We start from the raw sequence: 21,503 nt of genomic DNA, 5'->3' as shown, positions 1-21,503 counted from the left end.
TGAGTACTCATCATATATATCTGTGACCCAGATCCATGACACTACAGCTCTCAGGTTGTCTTTGTGATATGACGATCCCTCCCTACCCCTTGCCTTCCATCTTTAACTCTGAAGAAACAGATCAGATCAATGGTTCTCATTCCTGGAAAGGATCTGTTTTCCTATGACTCTAAACACCATTCCTATGGCTTCCTTGACCAAAACACCCCTTCTTGGCCACCATGCTCCATTATATGTTATCATATTATGTTAGAATGTAAACTTCTTGGAAGTGGGAATTGTCTTGTTTTTTGTATCTGCGTCCCTAATACATAACTTTACACAGTGCTTGGCACGTAGTAAGCATTAAATTAAAGCTTTTTCATTCATTTGTTCATTCATGCTGGTGATGCAGTGGACAGAACACTGGGCCTGGAGTCAGGAAGACCTGAGTTAAAATTCAGCCATAGAAACTAAGTGCAGCCTGGACAAGTCATTTAACTTCTATTTGCCTCAATTTCCTCATCTGTAAAAATGAAGATAATAATAGTACCTGTCTTGCAGGGTTGCTGTGAGATTCAAATGAGATAACATTTGTAAAAAGCTTTTAGTATAGTAATTGGCTTATAGGCACTACATACATGATTATTCCCTTCGCTTCCTTTCCCCCATATTCATTCGTTCACTATGTGCCAGGCACTATGCTAGTCACTAGGAATACAAAAATAAAACAATCTCTGCTTTTAAGGACCTTATTTTCTGGGGAGAAGGTTTAGGATATGATTACATAGAGAAAAATAGTTCCAAAATATGCACAAAGTAAATGAAAACTATTTTTAGGGAGAGCTGGCAATTACTAGCAACTCAGAGGAGAGATACTTGTCAAGGGTTTTGAATTAGGTATAGCAATGGAATTGAGCTTTGAAGGAACCTGGAATTCCAGGTGAGGAGGGAGAGGAATCCAGACCTTTCAAAAATAGGGAGATGGGTGATATGATGTAAAATAATCAGGAAAGCAGACCAGTTTGGTTAAAATGGCTATATGATGGGAGGCAGTCTAGACAGGTAGGTTGGAGTCACACTATGACAAGCTTAAGTGCTAAACAGAAGAATGTGTGTCTTATCCAAGAGCCAACAGAGTCACTGAAGCTTCTTAATAAACATGAGAGTGACACTTAAAAGACATGGCTTCTATGCTTTCGAAATTTCAGTTTGGCAGCTCTTCAGAGAATGGATTGGAGAGGAGATAGATTAGAACAAGACATTGTGTGATACAGTTGTTGTTACCTTTTTCTTCTTTATGGGGAAAAAAAGGTCTTTTGAGTGTAATACGGGAAAATCTCTCTTCTTTGTTTGACCATTTTATTAAAGTATTATAGCAACTTGGTAGAGTGTAGCTGGAAGATGGTTAATAATTTACTAAATTCATTTGAATTGGTCATTTTCAAGGAGACTTCTTATATCTAATGCCACTCAATAAAAGTGTGCTGTCTGGACTGATGGATGCTTCCTCAGTTCAATACTGAAGAAACTATAGAGCAAATGTATTCCTCATTCATTCTGAAGAGCAGAGGGCCAAATTTATTTTCTCCTTTTAATTTTTAAAAATTTTTTTAAATATAAGTTTATTTATTTTTAGTTTTCTTATCTTATTTTCTTAGTTCTTATCCTAGAAGCTGGAGTCTTTGGGTTTATCAAACTGTAGATGAGTACAGTCATTGACTACTATGTCTTGTGTACCTAATCTTTTCCACTGATCCACCACTCTTTCTTTTTTTTTAATATAAATTTATTTTTAGTTTTCAACATTCACTTCCACAAGTTTTTGAGTTCCAAATTTTCACCCCATCTTCCCCCCTCCCCCCACCCCAAGATGGCATGCATTTTGAATATCCCTTCCCCTAGTCTGTCCTCTCTTCTATCTCTCCCCCCTTCTCTTATCTCCTTCCCCTTCTACTTTCCTGTAAGGCAGGATAGACTTCTGTACCCCATTTCCTGTATTTCTTATTTCCCAGTAGCATGTGAAAACATTTTTTTAAACATATGTTTTTAAAACTTTAGGTTTCAGATTTTCTTTCTTCCTCCCTCCCCACCTACCCTCATTGAAAAGGCAAGCAGCTCAATATAGGTTGTACATGTGCAGTTATGCAAAACACTTCCATAGTAGACATGTTGTGAAAAACTAACTCTATTTCCCTTAATCCTATCCTGCCCTCCCATTTATTCTATTCTTTCTTTTGACCCTGTCCCTCCTCAGAAGTATTTACTTCTGATTACCCCTTTCCCAATCTGCCCTCCTCTCTATCATCCCCCTGCTCTCTTGTCCCCTTCTCCCCCTATTTTCCTGTAGGGTAAGACAGATTTCCATACCCAATTGAATGTGTATGTTATTCCTCCTTAAGCCAAATCCTATGAGAATAAGATTCACTCATTCCCTCTCACCTTCCCCCTTCCCCTCCACTGTAAGAGACTTTTCTTTTGTTTTTTTTTGTGAGATAATTTACCCCATTCTACCTCTCCCTTTCTTCTTCTCTGAGTATAATCCTCTCTCATCCCTTAATTTTATTCTCCAGATATGACCCCTTAATCTTCAACTCACCCTGTGCCCTCTGTCTATCTATCTATCTATCTATCTATCTATCTATCTATCTATCTATCTACATACATATAATTTTTTTCCTCCAACTACCCTAATACTGACAAAGGTCTCATGAGTTATAAATATCTTTCTGTGCAGGAATGTAAACAGTTCAACCTTAATAAGTCTCTTATGATTTCTCTTTCCTGTTTACCTCTTCATGTTCCACTTGAGTCCTATTTGAAAGTCAAATTTTCTATTCAGCTCTGGTCTTTTCATCAGAAATGCTTGAAAGTCCTCTATTTCACTGAATGACCATTTTTTCCCCTGAAGGATTATACTCAGTTTTGCTGGGTAGGTGATTCTTGGTTGTAATCCTATCTCCTTTGCCCTCTGGAATATTATATTCCATGCCCTGCGGTCCTTTAATGTAGAAGCTGCTAAATCTTGTGTTATCCTGATTGTGTTTCCACAGTACTTGAATTGTTTCCTTCTGGCAGCTTGTAATATTTTCTCCTTGACCTGGGAACTCTGGAATTTGGCTATAATATTCCTAGGAGTTTTCCTTTGGGGATCTCTTTCAGGAGATCTGTGGATTCTTTCAATTTCTATTTTGCCCTCTGGTTCTAATATATCAGGGCAGTTTTCCTTGAAAGATAATGTTTAGGCTCTTTTTTTGATCATGGCTTTCAGATAGTCCAATAATTTTAAATTCTCTCTCCTGGATCTATTTTCCAGGTCAGTTGTTTTTCCAATGAGATATTTCACATTGTTTTCTAATTTTTCATTCTTTTGGATTTGTTTACAGTGTCTTGATTTCTCATAAAGTCACTATCTTCCAATTGCTCTATTCTAATTTTTAAGGAAGTATTTTCTTCAGTAAGCTTTTGGACTTCCTTTTCCATTTGGCCAATTTTCTTTTTAGGGCATTCTCCTCATTGGCTTTTTGGACCCTTTTGCCATTTGGGTTAGGCATTTTTTAAGGTGTTATTTTCTTCAGTATTTTTTTGGGTCTCCTTTAGCAAGCTGTTGACTTGTTTTTCATGATTTTCTTGCATCACTCTCAGTGTTTCCTCTGCTTTCCTTACTTGCTTCTCAGATTCCCTTTTGAGCTCTTCCAAGGCCTGGGACTGATTCATTTTTCTTGGAGGCTTTGGATGTAGGAGCTTTGACTTTGTTGTCTTCTTCTGGTTGTATATTTTGATCTTCTTTTTCACCAAAGTAAGATTATAGTCTGACTCTTTTTGCGCTGCTTGCTCATGATCCCGGCCAATTACTTGAGTTTTAAACTCTTTGTTAAGGTAAGAGTCTGCTTCCAATGTGGAGAATGTACTGTCCCAAGCTTGGGGTTTATACAGCTGTTTTCAGAGATACTTGTAGGGCCCTGTAAATTTTCAGTTCTTCCAAGGTGGTATGATAAGGGGTGAAGTGTTTACTCCTTTCCTGGCCTGTGACCACAAGTATTCCTTTCTGTCCTGTAACTGTGAGGAAGGGTTCCTCTCCACAGCCACTACAAGCTTCCCCACCCCAGCTTTCCTCCTCACCCTAGCACTGCTTCCCAGAACTGTGACCCAGATCCAGACGAAGGCAAAGCAAGAGATTCCTGCCTCAGCACTGGCAAAGAGATCCCTGCAGTCCCTCTCTGTAGAGCCACTGGATTCCCCCTCAGTCTGTGGGCTGGAAGCTCGGGAAGCAGCTGTCCCCGTCCCCCCCCTCCCCCCGCCAGGGCCACACTCTTGGGGAATGGAGCTGAAACCCCACCTTGATCTCTGAGCACCACAGAAACTGCCTTTTCCCACTGACCTTCTAAGTTGTCTTTGGCATTGGTGGATTGAGGAGTCTGGAAACCTCCACAGCTACCCAGGATTCAGTCCTCTGAGGCCTGCTCCAGGTTCCCTGCGGCCTGCGCACCCAGCCCGGCGCGATACACCTTTCTGATCAATCATCCAGGTTGTCTTGCGCTGGAAATTTGTTTCACTCTGTCTTTTTGTGGGTTCTGCTGCTTCAGAATTTGTTTAGAGCCATTTTTTTATGAGTATTTGGAGGGGTTTGGAGGAGAACTCAAGCAAGTCACTGCTTTCACTCCTCAGTCTTGGCTCCGCCCCTATTTTCTCCTTTTTAAAAAGTGTTCATCTTTTAATCTATTCCTTTCTTTCGTTTTGAATTTTCCAAATATTGTAAGACTGCTTTTCTCTTTTCTGATATTCTTAGTCACATTTAGAACTCACTTATTTTGTATGCACAACTATAAGGTGCTTTGAGAGCTTTCAAAAGCTTTTTGTTGTTGTTAGACAAGGCACAAGGGAAGGTGCTGGACAATGAAGTGTGACGGCCATCTACCCAAAGGAAGTCTGGTCATCATGTCTTCCTCTGTCATCTTGCCACCAGCAGGTCAACATCAGCTGTACGTGATTACAGTCATTAAATAAAGCCATGGAAAATTCAACCCCACACCACTGAATCCTTTGCTTGCATATGCTACTCTGAGTTATTGGTCTTTGGGAGCTTTCTAATGCTTTCACTTTCTCTCTTCTCCCTTTCCATTACGTTAAAAACCTAATGCCATAAAAAGCATTACACTAGACAGGATAAGATAGCATCTGTGTAAAAGAGGCCAGCCAGTTGTCCCAGTGGGAAGGGTCAGTATCGAAGCATTGAAGTGACTTGAGAAAATAGGAAACATATTTTTTCTTTCCTTGGCTTACCTCTGACAAACTACTGTTCTGCTGCCTAACATTTTTATTCTCACTGGAGTATGACAGGCCTCAGGATGGAACAAATACATACTGCAGACATTTGTAAAATGTTAGATGACTTTCTCTCCAACGTAAGTAATAGGTGCTCTGGGTTATGGTGGCAAGGAGGGGAGGGGGGCGGAGTGGGAAGACAAATAATTCACTTGCAGAAACATATTGCTGTAGACTTGCCTTCTGACATCACTGCAAAGGGTGAAAAATAAAAGGTTGTCATTATCCTATGCTTTCAACAAAACTAGCGGTGAGCCTTCATTTCCATGAGCCGTGCTAGTGGCACATGGAAATAGTGAGTTAACTATACTTTCTTCACCTCTTTCCTCTGAGACTCTGTGGTTTTTCCTTGGGTTTGAATGTAGCCTTCACTTCAGTCTTAATATCTATTTTGAACCACAAGTGCTGGCCTTTAATTTGTGATTTACATGGATGGCAGGGTGCTGTTCACAGTCTATGTTCCTGCTACATTTGTGGTGTTCACCTCTCTTTATGTGGTCATTAGACCAAACAGCATATCATTAGATAAGCCTATAGAAAGCATAGATTTCAAAACATAAGGGTTTCCATTCTCTCCCCCGTTTTTTGTCCAACAAAATGGCCTTTCCCCCAACCTACAATTTTCCTATGAATGTAACAATCTGGAAGCATTTAGTTTGGGAAGTGGGTAATACTTTTGGACCAGCTTTCACCTGAGAATTGGTCATTTACACAGCCTAAGTTTGACTCACTTTAGGCTGAGACTGTCATCATCTTTGCTATTAGCTCTTTGCACTCTAAAGTGGCCTTGTTTCAAATGACTAGAAGTTTTAGTTCCACCACACAAAGAAAATGTATTTTCTAGTTCATTTTCCCATCTAGTAATTTTATTATTCTGTGTGTATGAGACTGGAACAGGTAAATGTCTCAGTGTCAGTAATGGAATATTGAAAGAAAAGATTCTCACTTAAATTATACTGAAAGGAAATTCTTGGATTGGATCTGTGATTAAATGAGTTCTTTAAAAAATGCATTTAGTCTTAAGACATAGATTCTTAATCTCTGTGTGTGTGTCATGTAACCCTTTGGAGTTCTGGCAAAGTCCATGGACCCCTTGTCAGAATGATGTCTGTTGCCTGTCTTCCTAAATCTTCCTCCCCATCCAGCTTCATGGAACCCAGTTAAGAACTTTTATGATAAAAGTCATTCTTATAGGAATGAACCAAAGTTAACAGGACATGAAATAGACACCTCAATTCAAATATTGAATTAGTTGTAAAGAAACTGCCAAAGAGAGGGGAAACTCTAGTCATGGTGGATTTACAGGTGAATTTTATCTAACTTTTAGGAAGTAATACCTGTACTACTTAAGTCACTCTTAAAACTTGAGAAAGAAAACATTCTACCGAATTCCTTGTATTCTACAAATGTATTCCTCATCCCGAAGTCAGAGAAAGATAAAGCAGAGAATGAAAGGAGAGAGAGGAAGTTAAATTAAAATTGATTTGAATATTATGTTTCCATTCCTTATCCTTTTGCCTTTGGTTTTGAAAGGCAAAGGAGAAATATGATTGTTTTTAAACAACGTAATCATGAGCTAGCTGAAGGGGACAGACAAATAGTTACATGGATGTTGTCTAGGAAGTAATTCTGTCAATTAGAGAAGCTAACATCCTTCTCTGGGGCCTCATTAATCCTTCTTCTTGTGTACTATCTTGCTATGCTTTGAAATATGGAAAAGAGTTTTTTATCTTTTATTCACCACTTAATGGTGGTTACTCATTCTACTACTTTCACATTAAAATTTTCCATAATTTCATAGTTACGGTTACTCCTATCTAACTAACTCTGTGGGTAGGTAGTGTAGGGGGTAGAATGCCAGACTTGCAGTCAGAAAGACCTAGGTTCAAATCCTTCCTTAGACACTTATTAGCGCTGTGACCCTGGACAAGTCACTTTCTCTCTCAGCCTCAGTTTCTTCATCTATAAAATGGGGATACAAATAGCATCTGCCTCCCAGGGTTGTTGTGAAGATCAATATGCAAAGCACTTTGTAAACCTTGAAGTGCTCTTTAAATGCTATTGTTATCCCAGCCTTGAAGCAGGTGAGTGTCCCCTGTCTGTTAGTGGGCAGTCTTACAGAATTGCTGTAGCTAAAACCCTTCACATAGTGGCCAACCTTCCAGTGATGAAACTTCACAGGCTAAGTCTGATGGGAGACACGTTCTGTTGCTAGGACTATATATGAAACCTTTTAAACTATGTTGTTGTTTTTCAGTCACATCCCACTCTCTGTGACCCATTTGAGGTTTTCTTGGAAGAGATGCTGGAGTGGTTTACTATTTCCTTCTTCCAATCGTTTAACAGATGAGGAAACTGAGGCAAAGAGGGTTATGTGACTTACTCAGGGTCACATAGCTAGTAAATGTCTGAAGTCAGATTTGAACCTAGGAAGATGAGTCTTCCTGACTCCAGGCCTGGCACTTTATCCATTATGCCACACACACACACACACACACACACACACACACACACACACACACACACACACACACACACTCACCCACCTACTCGCACTTACAACAACCCATACCTGTTCATATGCTCATTGTAGTTAGTTAGTTTTGTAACGATTTCCTTAATTGTGGTGCCTGGATGAGGAGTATTCTAAACTCAGTACAAAAGTCATTTTAAGAAAATGACTGAACTCCTTTAGATCAGACCCTTTGAGCAAACTGATATAGTCCAATAAATAATTCACCTAAAGCAAAAATGAGCTGAGATGATACTCTGTTTACAAAATATTAGCCTCTATGCATTCATTGCCAATGTAATGTTATATAGATACTCAATAGAGAACGGTAGACTCAGAATCCTGAGAACCTGAGTCTGAATGTTAGCTCTTAGATGGAATATGAGCTTTGTCAAGTCATTTAAACTTTCAGAGCCTTGGTTTCCTTATTTGTGAAAGTAGCATAATACTACTTGCAATACCTACTTTATGGGGTGATGGTGAGGAAAGCATTTTTCAAACCGTAAAGCACTATACAAATGTTAGTTACATTGATGATGGTGATGTATGAATGTATTTATTAATGAAATTTTGTCTTAATCAGGTTTCTTATAGGAAGGATGCAGAGGATAATCATAAATACAATGCGGGGATTGACAGACCAGACATCAAGATGGCAACCCAAGTCTCCAAGATCATTAGCAATGTAATTTACGTTTTGTCATTCTAAAGCTGAAATAATTTTCCCTGTATATCCTAGAAATTCTGTTCCTATTTTAGTAATATTTTAATAATTTTAGTAGTAAGGAATAGCCCTTTGGAAATTAGCTGGTTAATTTGTTCAGTTTTGACTACTTATATGGATTATTCAGGTTCCAAAGTGTATTTTAGGGCCACAATTAACCCTCTGGTCATGTATGTTAATCAGTTTTTAATGCATAACTTTCCATGTCCACTACTTGGCTAGAGCATCAGGAAAGGAAACATACAGTTGGTAGAGACCATAGCCACACACCTTATCTTGGTGTTCAAGCTGAGTCTACAGTGTTGACTCAAATAATTCTTCACTGAAATAGATTCTATACCTTTAGTTATGTTGATTCTACCCTTTCTTCCTCTACTTTTCAGAAGACTTTCACCCTCCTTCAAGTCCTGCCTAAAATTCTTCTGTTTTAAAGAAATTTTTCTTTGATAAATTACTTTCACCTTTTCTAAACAACTGATAAAGTGGTGAAAAAAAAATCATTTTCTGTTGACAGGCCAACCTCTCCTCCACATTTCTTCTCTATGAGAACAATGATCATTTGACTGCATTCATCTGCCTGACCACTTCGACCAAGCCAGTTTCTGGGAATGGATATAGCCCTATAGGTTTCCTGCCAACACAAAAGTTTATTCATCCTGATAATGACCATAATTTTCCACCTTTTATAAACACAGTCATTAGATGCATAACATGCTAAAAGGATTACTGGACTTAGTGACTTAAAAATTGAATTAATTTTAACAACTATTTTAATAGCCATTATGTTTTATTTTTTGTTGTTTTGTTTTTAAAGGAAAAATCCATTCCCATTCTAATAGTTACCGTTTAGTGTCAAGTTGTGGTTTTTCTTTTTTGGTAGAAAGGGTTAGCACTAACACAATTTTTCTCTGGTATATAGAAATGATCCTAATTCTTTTGTTCATTCATTTTAGGCTGAATACAAAAAAGGAAAAGGAGAAATGAATAAAGAACCAGCTGTGATGGGAAGGCCAGATTTTGAGCATGCAATGGAAGCTTCTAAACTTTCTAGTCAAGTAAGATGGCAATGGGCCTCACAATGACTTTATTCAGAGATCTCATTTCTTGTAATATAGGGAAATACTTCATTTTTGATGCTATCTTTAATTGCATGAAAATGCAAAGAGAAAATTTCTGAAACTAGTTTATCAGCTAGGATTGCAATAATTGGTAAAGTTCAGTATTTTAAAAATTACAATAAGGTATAATTTGAAACAGAAAATAAAATCTTTTTCTTTCCCAGGCTCAAATCCTATTCGCAGTCAGTAGGTATGGCTACTTCACCATGCTCTCTGGGATTTCTAGAATTTATAACTGATTAAGCAAGGAGTTTCCCACCCCTGAACAATCATAACATATTTAATAATTGAATAATTTCAATACATTTAATATTAATTGGAACATTTTGTTAATAATGTATTAACATTTTAAAATAAAACATCTATTTTCCCCACCATATTTTTAAACCATTAGTCTTCATTTCCATCCTTTCAATATAATAGGTAGCATAACATGGTGGGTAGAAGTTGAAATACCCCAGGTTCAAATTTCCCTTAGACTTCCTATCTGTGTTACCCTGAGCAAGTCACTTAACTTACCAGTGACCCCAGGCCACTTCCTAATTCTGTAAGGAGCCACACACTGCTAATTTATGTTGGTAGAGAGGGTTTTCTCACTGAGATCTCCCAACACCAATGAAATAAACCAAGGTCCAGGCAAAGAATCTTCACATATTCAAAAGAAACCAGATGGTCTTAATTCTAGCTTTTTCAACTAAATGTAATTTTATTTTTAAGTCTACCTTCTAGGACTCTAGCATATTTGTCTGACCTCTCATTGAGAGGTGGTTTGCTACAATGGAAAAAACTTTGGAGTCAAAGAATTTGGTTCAAATCCTATCTCCACTACGTACTAGCCATGTGGCCTTATGACCTTGGGCAAAGCATTTCACCTCTTTAGTCCTCTGTTTCCTCATTTGGAAAATGAGGAACCCCTCCCCTGCAAGAACAAAGTGCTGAAATAGATTAAGCAGACATTTTAAAGCATTTTTTTCTAATCTAAATGTTTTAGTTCTGAGTGCTCAGATGCTTAGGGCTGGGGTTAAGGGGGTGAGAGAAGTAGCTAAGAAAATGTAACTTGAAAGCTCATCTGTCGTGACCCAAAACTGCTTCATTTCTGCCAAGACACATGCTCTGTCTTTGTCCTTTTCTCTTCTCTCCTTCTCCTTTTCCCTTTCTCCACCTCTGTCTCTCTTTCCCTCCTTCCCTCTCTCTGTCTCTCTCTCTTTCTGTATCTCTGTCGTGCTTACTCTCTGTGCCTTTTCCCTTTCTTAGTTCTGTCCCCTTCATGAGGTGATCTTGTATTTATATATTTTTTCATGAATACCCAAATAGAGCATAGGCTCTTTAAGAATAGGCACTATTTGTCATTGCAGGAGCATTACTTAGCACAGTATCTTATACATACTAGGCACTTCACAAACTTTTGTTGAATTGAGCTAAATTGCCAGACAGCCTTGATAGTCTGATATCCTAGAGGCATCGCAAGAAAAGTGACAGCTGGGCCACAGCTCTTGAGCATCTAATGAATACACCCCATCCTTAGTTGCAGAGTTATTGGCCAGCACTAAGGGTGGTTGATGTAACTTTCCCCTTCTCCGGTGAGGATTTTATAATTATAGTTTCTGTCTCATCTATGCGTTGATGAGAAATTATGTGGGCAGAGTCATCCTTGCAGGCAAATAAATGTAGAGATAGGAGAAAAATGTTGGAAAAGTGTGGGATAAAGAAGGAGCAATAAGAATGGGGCAAGATAGGACCAGGAGGATTATAAGAAGGCAGTGGCAAGATTAGAGAAAGGAATGTTATGAATGAATAGGAAATGAGTGATGAGACGATTAAGACGACAGATAACCGAATAAAATTGTTCCGCATTTTGAAAGATCTGTAAATTAAACTCTCTAGGATTTAATAGAGAAAAGGTGCTAGAATGAGAGGCCAGTCTTTGGATCATAGACCTATAGTCCATCCCTGGGCCCAAAATGTGTACTTCTCTGGTGTGGACCTTCAAACAAACCCTTGGTCACCTCCACATTATAGTGACAGACATTTATTAAGCACTAACAATGTGTCAGGCACTATGCTGGGTGTTGAAGATAAAAAGGTAAAACCAGAACAATCCTTCCTTCAATTAAGGAATGTATGTTTTCTAGAATAAGACTTCAGCAGTGATTCATTTATAATATAAACTTACTTATAAGTTTTTCTAACAGCTAATTTGAGGAACCATAACCTAGTGGGCCTCAGTGATACTTTTGTCTGACAGAAAAATATCTCACTACTAGCTGAATATTGCCTCAGGCCATGACTGACTTTGAGGAACAGTAAAGGAAGGAAACCATAGGCATGTGGGCAATTGAGATGGTGACATTTATTCCCTGAAGATATTGTACTTCCTAGCTCATCTTTTCTTTTTTTTTCTTCTCTCCTTTGTTCCTTGATTAACCTAGTTGCACATTCCCTTCATCTCAATGAAAAAATTAACAAATATGTTTAATATGTTAATTTGTCTTTTCTATATTTTTTTCCATTTTGCACATACTATGATTTCTCCTCCATAGTTCTTATGCTCCTTAGGAAGTGGAAGTGATCCTTGTATTTTAGCAGGCAGTAATGTACATGGAAAGCAAACTGTGGTTAGGCTTGGCAAACTAGAAAGTCTCAGAATACAAGCCTAGTGATAAACCATATCTTTTGTCCAAATCCCTTCTTAACTAAGTTTGTGGAGGCTAATCACCATAAAGTTAACCACAAAGTGATGGAATTTCTTTGAGTATAGCAACTCATGAAGACTGTATTTTAAAGTATGTGCGGAGTTGTCAGTTCTGTGAATGAAAAGAACTTGAATGCCCACCATGATAACATCACATGGATCTTGCATTTTGGATTCATAGGATTTCATTCAGAGTTGGGAGGGACTTTAGCAATCATCTATTGTAGCTCTTGTCTGAATAAAAATATACCCCCAAGGTAAACATCCAGCCATTGTTTGGCGACCTCCAGCAAGAAAGAACTCACTATCTCTTAACACAGCTTGACCCACTTTTGGATAGTTCCAGTTATGAGGAAATTTTACCTTGATCTCAAGCTGAAATTTGTCTCAGCTTCCTCTGATTCCCTTCGGTGCCAAGCTGAACAAGTCTAGTCTTTCTTTCACATGATAGTTATTCAAGAATTCTAAAATAGTGGTAAAGTGTCCACTATGTCTTCTCTATTGTCTAAATATTTCCAGTGCCTCAAAATGATCTTCATGTGATAGAAATGACGTCAGGTCTTTTGTCCTCTTGGATGCCTTTCTTTAGACATTCTCCAACTTGTCAATGTATTTCCTAATATGCAGTACCCAGAACTAAATATCATACTCCGGATGTATTCTAATAAGGGTGAGGACACCATTTTGGACACAATGCCTCTTTTAAATGTAGTGTATGATCACATTGGCTTTATTAGCTGCTTTACCACACACAGCTTGGAGTCCATTAACCTTCCCAGATCTTTTTGCAATTAGCTGCTGTCTAATTCTACCAACCCCACTTGGGAAGTTGATTTAAAAAAACCAAAAACGAACCACTTATATGTATAAGTTTGTATGTATAAACTTAAAAGTTTTAAAGTTATTTATTTATTTATTTGTTTGTTTGTTTGTTTATGTTTATGTTAATATTCTTTTTTCAGTCCTGACTTGCCTAATGTGTTAGCTGTGTTTCTTAGCTTTGTGTCATCTGCGACTTTAATAGGACTATAATCTATGCCTATATCTGGGTCATTAACAAAAATATTAAACAGCAGAGGGTCAAGCACAGATTCTAGAGCTCTCCTTTCAAGTTATCATAAAGCTGTTAATTGCATAATCTTTGGGTCTGGACATCTGAACAGCTCTGAATCTACCTAATTGTGGTATTGCATCTCTTCATTTTGTCTCCAAGAAGAATAAAAATTTTTTTTCTCTATTTCTTTCTGGCAGATAAGACATATACACAGAAGAGAGAACAGGTTAATGAGAGGGAATGATGCTTTCCTAGAGAGAGACTATATGGGATAGATGTAGAAACTGCATCTTATAGTGAAAGCACCTTTTAAATCTAAAAAAAAAAATTCCCTCAATTACATGTAAAACAACTTTTAACATTTTTTTAAGTTTTGAGTTCCAAATTCTATTCTTTATTTCTTCCCTTCCTCGTCCCTGAAACAGTAAGCAGTCTGATATAGGTTATATATATGCAATCATGTAAAACGTTTCCATATTAGTCATTTGGTGGAAGAAAACTTGAACTAAAAGAAAAAAGGAAAGAACAGAAGAAATAAAGAAAAAGTGAAAAATAATATGATTCAATCTATATTCAGATGCCATCGGTTCTTTTTTGGGAGGTCAATAGCATTTTTTATCATGAGTCCTTTGAAATTGTCTTGGATCATTGCATTGCTGAGCATAGCTAAGTCATTCACAGTTGCCCATCATGTAATATTGCTGTTACTGTGTACAGTGTTCTCCTGGTTCTGCTCACTTCGCTCTGTACCAGTTCATGTAAGTCTGTCCAAGTTTTTCTGAAAATCATCCTGCTCATTGTTTCTTACAGCACAACAATATCCCATTACAACCATAGTAAAAGCACTTTGAAGAAGATTGGACAGAGAAATAAAAATTCCCAGGGCTCTCTTGGACAGTGGTCTTGGACAATGGTATTTTGGATCTCCTGGTTAGGTGGAACAAACAAGTGAGTTTCTGAATCTCTTAACCTTCAGAAGAAGAACAGGCAAAACAAGCCAGTTCCCACTGAGCTACAGTTCAAGGCAGAGAAAGGGGAAAAAAAACTCCCAGAAACCTAAAATCATCTTCTCTAACCAAGAAATAATACCAAAAGAGAAAAGCTGAACCTCTTTTAAAACAAAACAAAAACCTCTCTCTACCGCTCAGTATCAAATAGTTAATCAGTGTATTTCAAATTGCAGAATGCATGGATAGCATTGACATTTCCCATGCCTTAGAAGCATGTCTTTGTTCTAGCACGTCTGTTTTCTTTTTAGCCTAGCCTTGCCAACACTTGTTCTTTTTCTATGTAGACCAGTTTAGCTAGTGACACAAAAATATCATCATAGAGCACTTAAATATCTTCTTCAATGACAAGCTTAATTTTCTGTGCAAGGGAGATTGAGGAAAGAATACCTGTGGGGTCCTGCTTTCAACTGTATTCTGTCAGGTTTGGGTCTGGGAATTACAGACTGGTCTTTGCATTACATAGTTTTTCTGGGCCTGATTTATTTTAATTCCAAGCAAAGTTAGGCTTTTGCATGATAAGTTCTTGTAATATACTATGCAAATGGTGCGATATTCAGGCCTTTAGACAACCAGGTGGGTACTTTACCTTTCTATTTCCAGGGGTAAAAAAGAGGGAAATGATTGGGTTTTTAGAAAAGTCAAGTCACTTGAGGTCACTTGTTTAATTCTTCCCGCTTCTCTTAATGAGACTAATTCGGTATTTACATGTGCCATATAGAAACATTACCATCCCATTAGTACATCATTCTTGGGCTCTACCATAAATATACTACCCAGCACCAGTACGTTGGTCACTAGGGGTTGAATTCATTGGCTATGGCAATCCACGAATAAAGAATAATGAAATATGTACCTTGGTCTTGGGTAGCACACTTCCTCTTCTATAGTGACATTACAGAAATTGCAGAAAGCAGAGTGACATGACTTTTAGATTGGCTTACATTAAACTAAATTTGTGATCCTTGTCCAACAATAACCACTGAGTTCTTCTGTTCTGGGAGCTATGTAGTGTTGGAACCTAGAGGAAGTCCCCTCGCATGCCAGGTGGATAGCGTTTGGCAGTCATGAGAGGATGTGAATGAAAGTTGCATAGAATGGGAAAGCAATGTTTGGCAGTGATCTGCACCACCAGACATGACCCACACTGTGAAGCCACACGTCCTCATTTCATTGAAATAATCTCATGCATTTGTGTACTGATACTAAGTAAAGTCTATAATAATTTTTTCCTATAAAAGCTACTTCTTAAATCTTAAAAGCTACTAAAGCTACTTAAAAATCACTACTAATACTCAGTATTAAATGTAGCTTATTAATTACAAAATATAATAATAAAACCCACTACTAATACTAAGTATGAAATATAGGTTATTAATTATAAAATATAATAATCAATTTGATTGTACCTCATTTCATTGAAATAATCTCATTCATTTGTGTGCTGATGCCAAGTGAGGCTTATCATTTTTTTTCTATAAAAACTACTTGCTTAAAAATCACTACCAGTACTCAGTATTAAATGTAGCTTATTAATTATAAAATATAACAATCAATTTGATTGTAAATTGTACTATTCATTCATAATTGGCACAAAATTCTATATGCTGTTAATTATTTTTTATAGAAATGGCTGCAAAACTGCTATTTTGTTTAAAATTGATTTTTTGGTTTTAATAGTAAGTTCACAGAATGCCCTGAGTCATTATTATTTTCTTTTGATTACATTTTTCTATGTTCTTTTAACTCCATCCTAAATTTCTGGGAGCTGATAGCTTGTAGACAAATTTTATGTTTCATTTTGCTATTTATTTGCTCTACATTTCATTGACCATCAAGTTTCAGTTGTGCATTTTCCATTTAGGTCCTGCCATGTATTTGTATGAGCATGATAAATGCTGTAAGTACAGTGACTGATTTCTAGGCTGCCCTCCTTGCTGAAGGATTGTGCCTCTCTTAAGTCCTTTGTAAATCTGAACAGTGGGTGATGTCATTGGTTTGTGAAACCCAACACTCTCGGTAATGAAGGCTTTGAACCATTTGATTTAGAAGCGGTGCCTCAGACCTTTAAATTAAGACACTGGTCTGTCCCGAAGCATGACAGCATTCCTCCAATAAGTAGGAAGTTCATTCCAGTGGCTTTTTCAAGCATTCAGTTGTACAGAAAACCTGCTTGGGCTGTGTATAAGTATTCTTTAGCAAATTTTTAACGTGTGGATTCTATGTGCCTTATCTATGTTGAATGTGTTCTATCTGCCAATGGATAGAAATCATCAAGTTGAGTAAGGAATTTTATGCATGCCCTTTATAATACAATTAAAGAGCAATCATATTGTTTGTCATTTTCTACTTAACAGTTAGATGTGGATGTGAAACTTTATATGTGATGTTTATAATTTGATTAAAAAGCCATATTACTTAAGCCATTTTGTATATCCATTTTCAAAATAATTAGACTAGGTTTAGAGGCATTACAGGGGTGCTATCTTTCTGTCACTCTTCAAGTCTTACATTATAGATTGTTTTGCAGAACATATGGGGAGTAGCTAAGTAAGGAGTACTGTCCTAATCTAGCAAGAAGGATTCTCAGGCATGCTTGACCATCTACAGAGGGGCTAATGTCCTGAATAGTGATATGGCAATGGGAGCAAGACCGGTGGGTAGACACTGTATATTTCCCTGCATTGTTTAGGCAGGAAAATAATCCCACCTACAGGTACCATTTATTTATTCACAATGTAGTAGGGCAGGAAACAAATTTTAAACCCAAATATTGAGTTCCAATTATATATCAATAAACATTTATTAAGCATCTACTATATGTTAAGCACTGTGCTATGTGCTGAGGGTTACAGAGGCAAAAATAAAAAAAAAAGTCTTTGCCCTTTACATTCTAATGGGGTAGACAGCACAAGCAGCATTATATAATGGAAATATCACTGGCGTTGTCGTCAGAGATTCTGGCTTCAAATTCCGTCTTGGTTACATACTACCTGTGTGACCTCGGGTAGGTCACTGAACAAAGAAGGGGGCTGGACTAAACAGTATTGAAGGACCCTTTCAGTTACAAATCTATGATTCTTTGCATCTAAATTAGTACATTTAAAATAAATGGATTTTTTGGGGGGTTGCTCTGGTATTCCAGTGGATTCTTGCTCTCATTGGAATTTTTGATGATTCCAATGCGATTCCAATCACATAGGATTTATTTGCTCCCCATCCTCTGTGCCTCTTGTCTGTTTTCATATTGGTTCATTATGGGGAGTCTACCCAGGGTGGTTGGAGCCTTCGTAAAGTTCTCTCAACATCATGAGAATGCCAGTGTAATACATGGATTGTCCATTGATCATCTTTTGCGCTCCCCTCATGTTCAACCCATTTTCTTTTATCAGTCTTTATTCCTGGTTTGTAATGTCTTGCACTCTATACATGCCCAACACAGTGAGCCTCTTCATTGCGCTTTTGTGTCAGCCACAATTTTAGTTCTTTGCACACCATAGTGTTCCATGAGTCACATCTGTGCATTTTAGGAAGAATGGACCTGGGATTTCCTTGGCTGAGAGGATTCCCTCTACTAATGTAGGCAGGGATATTCTCTTCAACTTCTAGTTTTACAGTCTTCCCTAGGGCATGAAGAGATCAAGGGACTTACTAAGGGCTACGTAGCCATTATGGGTCAGAGAGTGGATTTGAACCCAGGTCTTCCTGACTCTGAGGTCAGCTTTCTATATCCCTATACCATGCTGCCTTTCACGAGCAGAATAGAAAGTAGAGGATAAGGACTAGATCTGTGATTTCATCGATACAGGGAACTCCCAGTTGAAGGCACTCCCTCTACAAATGTAGGTCAGTACTCTCTCTTTAATTTATCATCTTAGTTGCCTAGAGCACTGAGAGGTTAAGTTGCTTGTCCAGGTTCACAGAGCCAGCATGCCGACAGGTAGGGTTTGAACCCAGATCTTCTTTATTACAAGGACAGCTCCCTGTTATATAATGTTGCCTTTCCCCAGGAAGAATATTGGTATTAAAAACATGAGCCCTTGTTTCACAGAGATTATTGGAGACTAAATTTTGTGACTTCCTAAAGGCCTTCTTTCTTCCTCCTGACCAACTCGGGGCCTAACTTATTGTCCATTCAAGATACGCGCACTTGGTGATAGATAAGATCCATAGATTATCTGTCCAGTTACATATTAGAATTTTATTTTATATATTTGGTTTTTCCTATGTGAAGAATTAGACAAAACTCTTTTGAATGATTCTGGATTTTTTTGAGGGTCTTGATTACTCAATCAACAATAATCTCAGGGCCCTTAGTGGTAGATAAAGGGTCAGGATGAGAAGTGGTGTGGCATACTGGATTAAAAAAAATTGCTACCATTGTTCCTTACTAGGCTTCTGACATCTGTCCCATTCTTTTCAAAGACTACCAGGTTTGATTCTGCTGTCACATATGCAGTTTTTCTGGACTAGGGTATTTGAATACCTTAGACCAGCTGCTTTCTTGATATCTTCTCTCTTGTCCTGGGCTTCAATTCCTTTTTAATAAATGATAAAACAAAACTCAAATGGTTGCTTCTTTCCCCAAAGTTTTTTTTTTGTCATTTTCATGCTATCAACTCATTTTTTTTTGTTGGGGGGTAAGAATAAAATCCAAAATAACCATTTTTGTTGCTTCTATTACTGTGTAAAGAAAATTATCAGAAAGGCAAATAAGCAATTCATTAGATAATTATGTTTTCATATTTTAATTTCCAATCCATGTTGAGATAGTTTGGTTGAAATTCCCTCTCATTCTTGGATTTTGTGTCCCATTTTTTTAAAATTAACATATCTGATATCACATTTGATGATCTATGCCTGGGTGGTTGCTAGTTCTTTATAAAGATTATTCTCTATCTCTCTATCCAAGTACAAAAACAAACAAACAAACTATACTCTTGCTTTTGGAATATTTGAAATTCACACAGGGATCTATTTTCTTAATACCCAATATTGCTCCTTATCTCTTTATATTAGGTCAATTTCTTTTTTTAAAAATATGATTAAATTGTTCTTACTTAGTAAAATACTTTTTTTCTTCTTTCCACTACCTCCTTCCCCAGTGAAAAATAGAAAAACAAATAGAATTGTACTTTAGAAGCACCAATTTGGCAAGTGTCCGGAAGATGGATTGGAGAGGGAAAGTATTTGAGGCAAGGAGACCAATTAGAAATGTATTGAAATAATTTGGGAGAGAGGTGATTAGGTCATGAATGAGGGTGCTTGTGGTGTGAATAGAGAAAAGGGAATGGATGCATGAGATATTTTGAAGGGAAAAATATTGCAACTTAACATTGATAAGAGAGAGAGGAAAAAAAAGTCAAGGATCACTCCAATTTTGTAAATCTGAGTGAACTGAAATATGGTGGTACCTTTGATGGAAACAGGCACATTTGGAGGAGGGGGTAGACCTAGGGGAAAAGATAATGAGCTCTGTTTTAGACATGTTGAGTTTAAGATTCCTTGGGGTGATTCCAAGAGGCAGTTGTAGGAAGCAAGATTGGAGCTCAGAAGAGAGATGAGGGTTGTATATTTAGTTTTGGGTGTCATTGCCACATGATGGTTGAACTCATGGAAATTGGTGAGGTCACTGAGAAATTAGAGACAGAAAAGGAGGGGGCTCAGGAGGGCCCTGGGTTATAGGGGTGGGATGTGAGAGGTAGGGTATCTGTTAAGAATAACTTCTTAGGAAAGTTGTTGGTGCCTTTAATAGACAGATAAGAGACAAAAAGAAGAGTTGAGTAGACAATTTGTTCTGTTTGGGAAATGTTGACTTTGAGATGTTGGTCCTTTTTCTAGGGTATTGAGTAGGCTATTAGCCATCTGCCCAAGTGTAAAAGTCAAGGCTAAGGGGAACGAATGTAGCCTTCATTCATCTACTTTGTGGTGAGGAACAGAGCTGTGGGAGTGGATGAGGTTAAGAAGGGATAAAATGTGGAAAGAGAAGAGATCCAAGCTCAGAGCTCTAGGCAATGCTTGCATTTTGAAAGGAAGAAAAATGGTGGAAATATTGCATCAGATATTCAGAAGAGGGTTACCCTAGAGCTGTAGTTGAAGGCTGCAAAGAAGGAGTCAGCACATAATGAGGGAATGAAGACGTAAGAAAAATGGAATCATTGAAGGAGTAAGGGCCAAGTAAAGAGCAGAGTGATAAGGTCTAAGGGCCTAGGTGAAAGCTCAAGAACGGAAGCTCCATTATTCAGAGGCAAGAGTAGCAGAAGGATGATGGTCCAGGGAATTTCTGAAGGGTGGTGGAGCATAATAGGAGCAGCTCACTTTGGCTAGCCAAGATATCAGTGGAGTAGCCAGCAAGGCCACTCCAGAATATGGTTTAGGAATGAGGTTGGGGCCTTGAGAATGGAAAATGTTAGGAAACAGTGGCTGTGGGGAATGTGATAGAAAATCCATAAGACGTCAAACAAAAAAAAAAGAAAAAGGAGTTCTGAACAGCCTGTAATTTAATGTGCCCACCAAGATTATCCATAGGCCACCCAGAAATGTTGCTAGCGATATCTCTGTTTTGGATAACTATTTCTTGGCACATGCTCAGTGAGAATGAAAGTTATTTACACTAAAATCACTTTCCAAAATAAATAACAACAAATGCTGCAGAACAGACACCTTAAACATATGAAGAAAAGTATGTAGTAATATTGTAGTTGGATGGGTAAGATAGAAAGAATGAAAGAAGGGAGCAAGCATTTATTAAGCACCTGCTATGTGCCAGGCACTGTACAAAGTGCTCTACAGTTAGTATCTCATTTAAACTTCACTATTTTGAGGAGTAGGTACCATTATTATTCCTATGTTACCACTGTGGAAACTGAGGCAGAGAGGCTAAGTGACTTGTCCAGCATCACATAGCTAAGTGTCTGAGGCAAGATTTTTTTTTTGGGGGGGCTAGGCAACGGGATTAAGTGACTTGCCCAGGATCACACAGCTAGTAAGTGTTATGTGTCTGAGGCTGCATTTGAACTCAGGTCCTCCTGAATCCAGGACCGGTCTCTAACCACTGCATCACCTAGCTGCCCCTGTGAGGCAAGATTTGGA

General features: G+C 37.8%; 1 protein-coding gene across 1 annotated transcript in view; it reads left to right on the top strand.

Annotated features, from left to right (window-relative positions):
* The window catches only part of NEBL (nebulette), a 148,999-nt gene that overhangs the window by 38,706 nt on the left and 88,790 nt on the right, over window positions 1-21,503 (top strand). Inside the window, 2 exon segments of the mRNA XM_020966871.2 lie at window positions 8,400-8,501; window positions 9,494-9,595. Coding sequence (XP_020822530.1) covers window positions 8,400-8,501; window positions 9,494-9,595 — 204 coding nt within the window.

The sequence above is a fragment of the Phascolarctos cinereus genome, unplaced genomic scaffold (genome assembly GCF_003287225.1).
Source record: "Phascolarctos cinereus isolate Bilbo 61053 unplaced genomic scaffold, phaCin_HiC Scaffold_1;HRSCAF=81, whole genome shotgun sequence".
Lineage (NCBI taxonomy): Eukaryota > Metazoa > Chordata > Mammalia > Diprotodontia > Phascolarctidae > Phascolarctos > Phascolarctos cinereus.
This window is presented reverse-complemented; position numbering and strand designations above follow the sequence as displayed.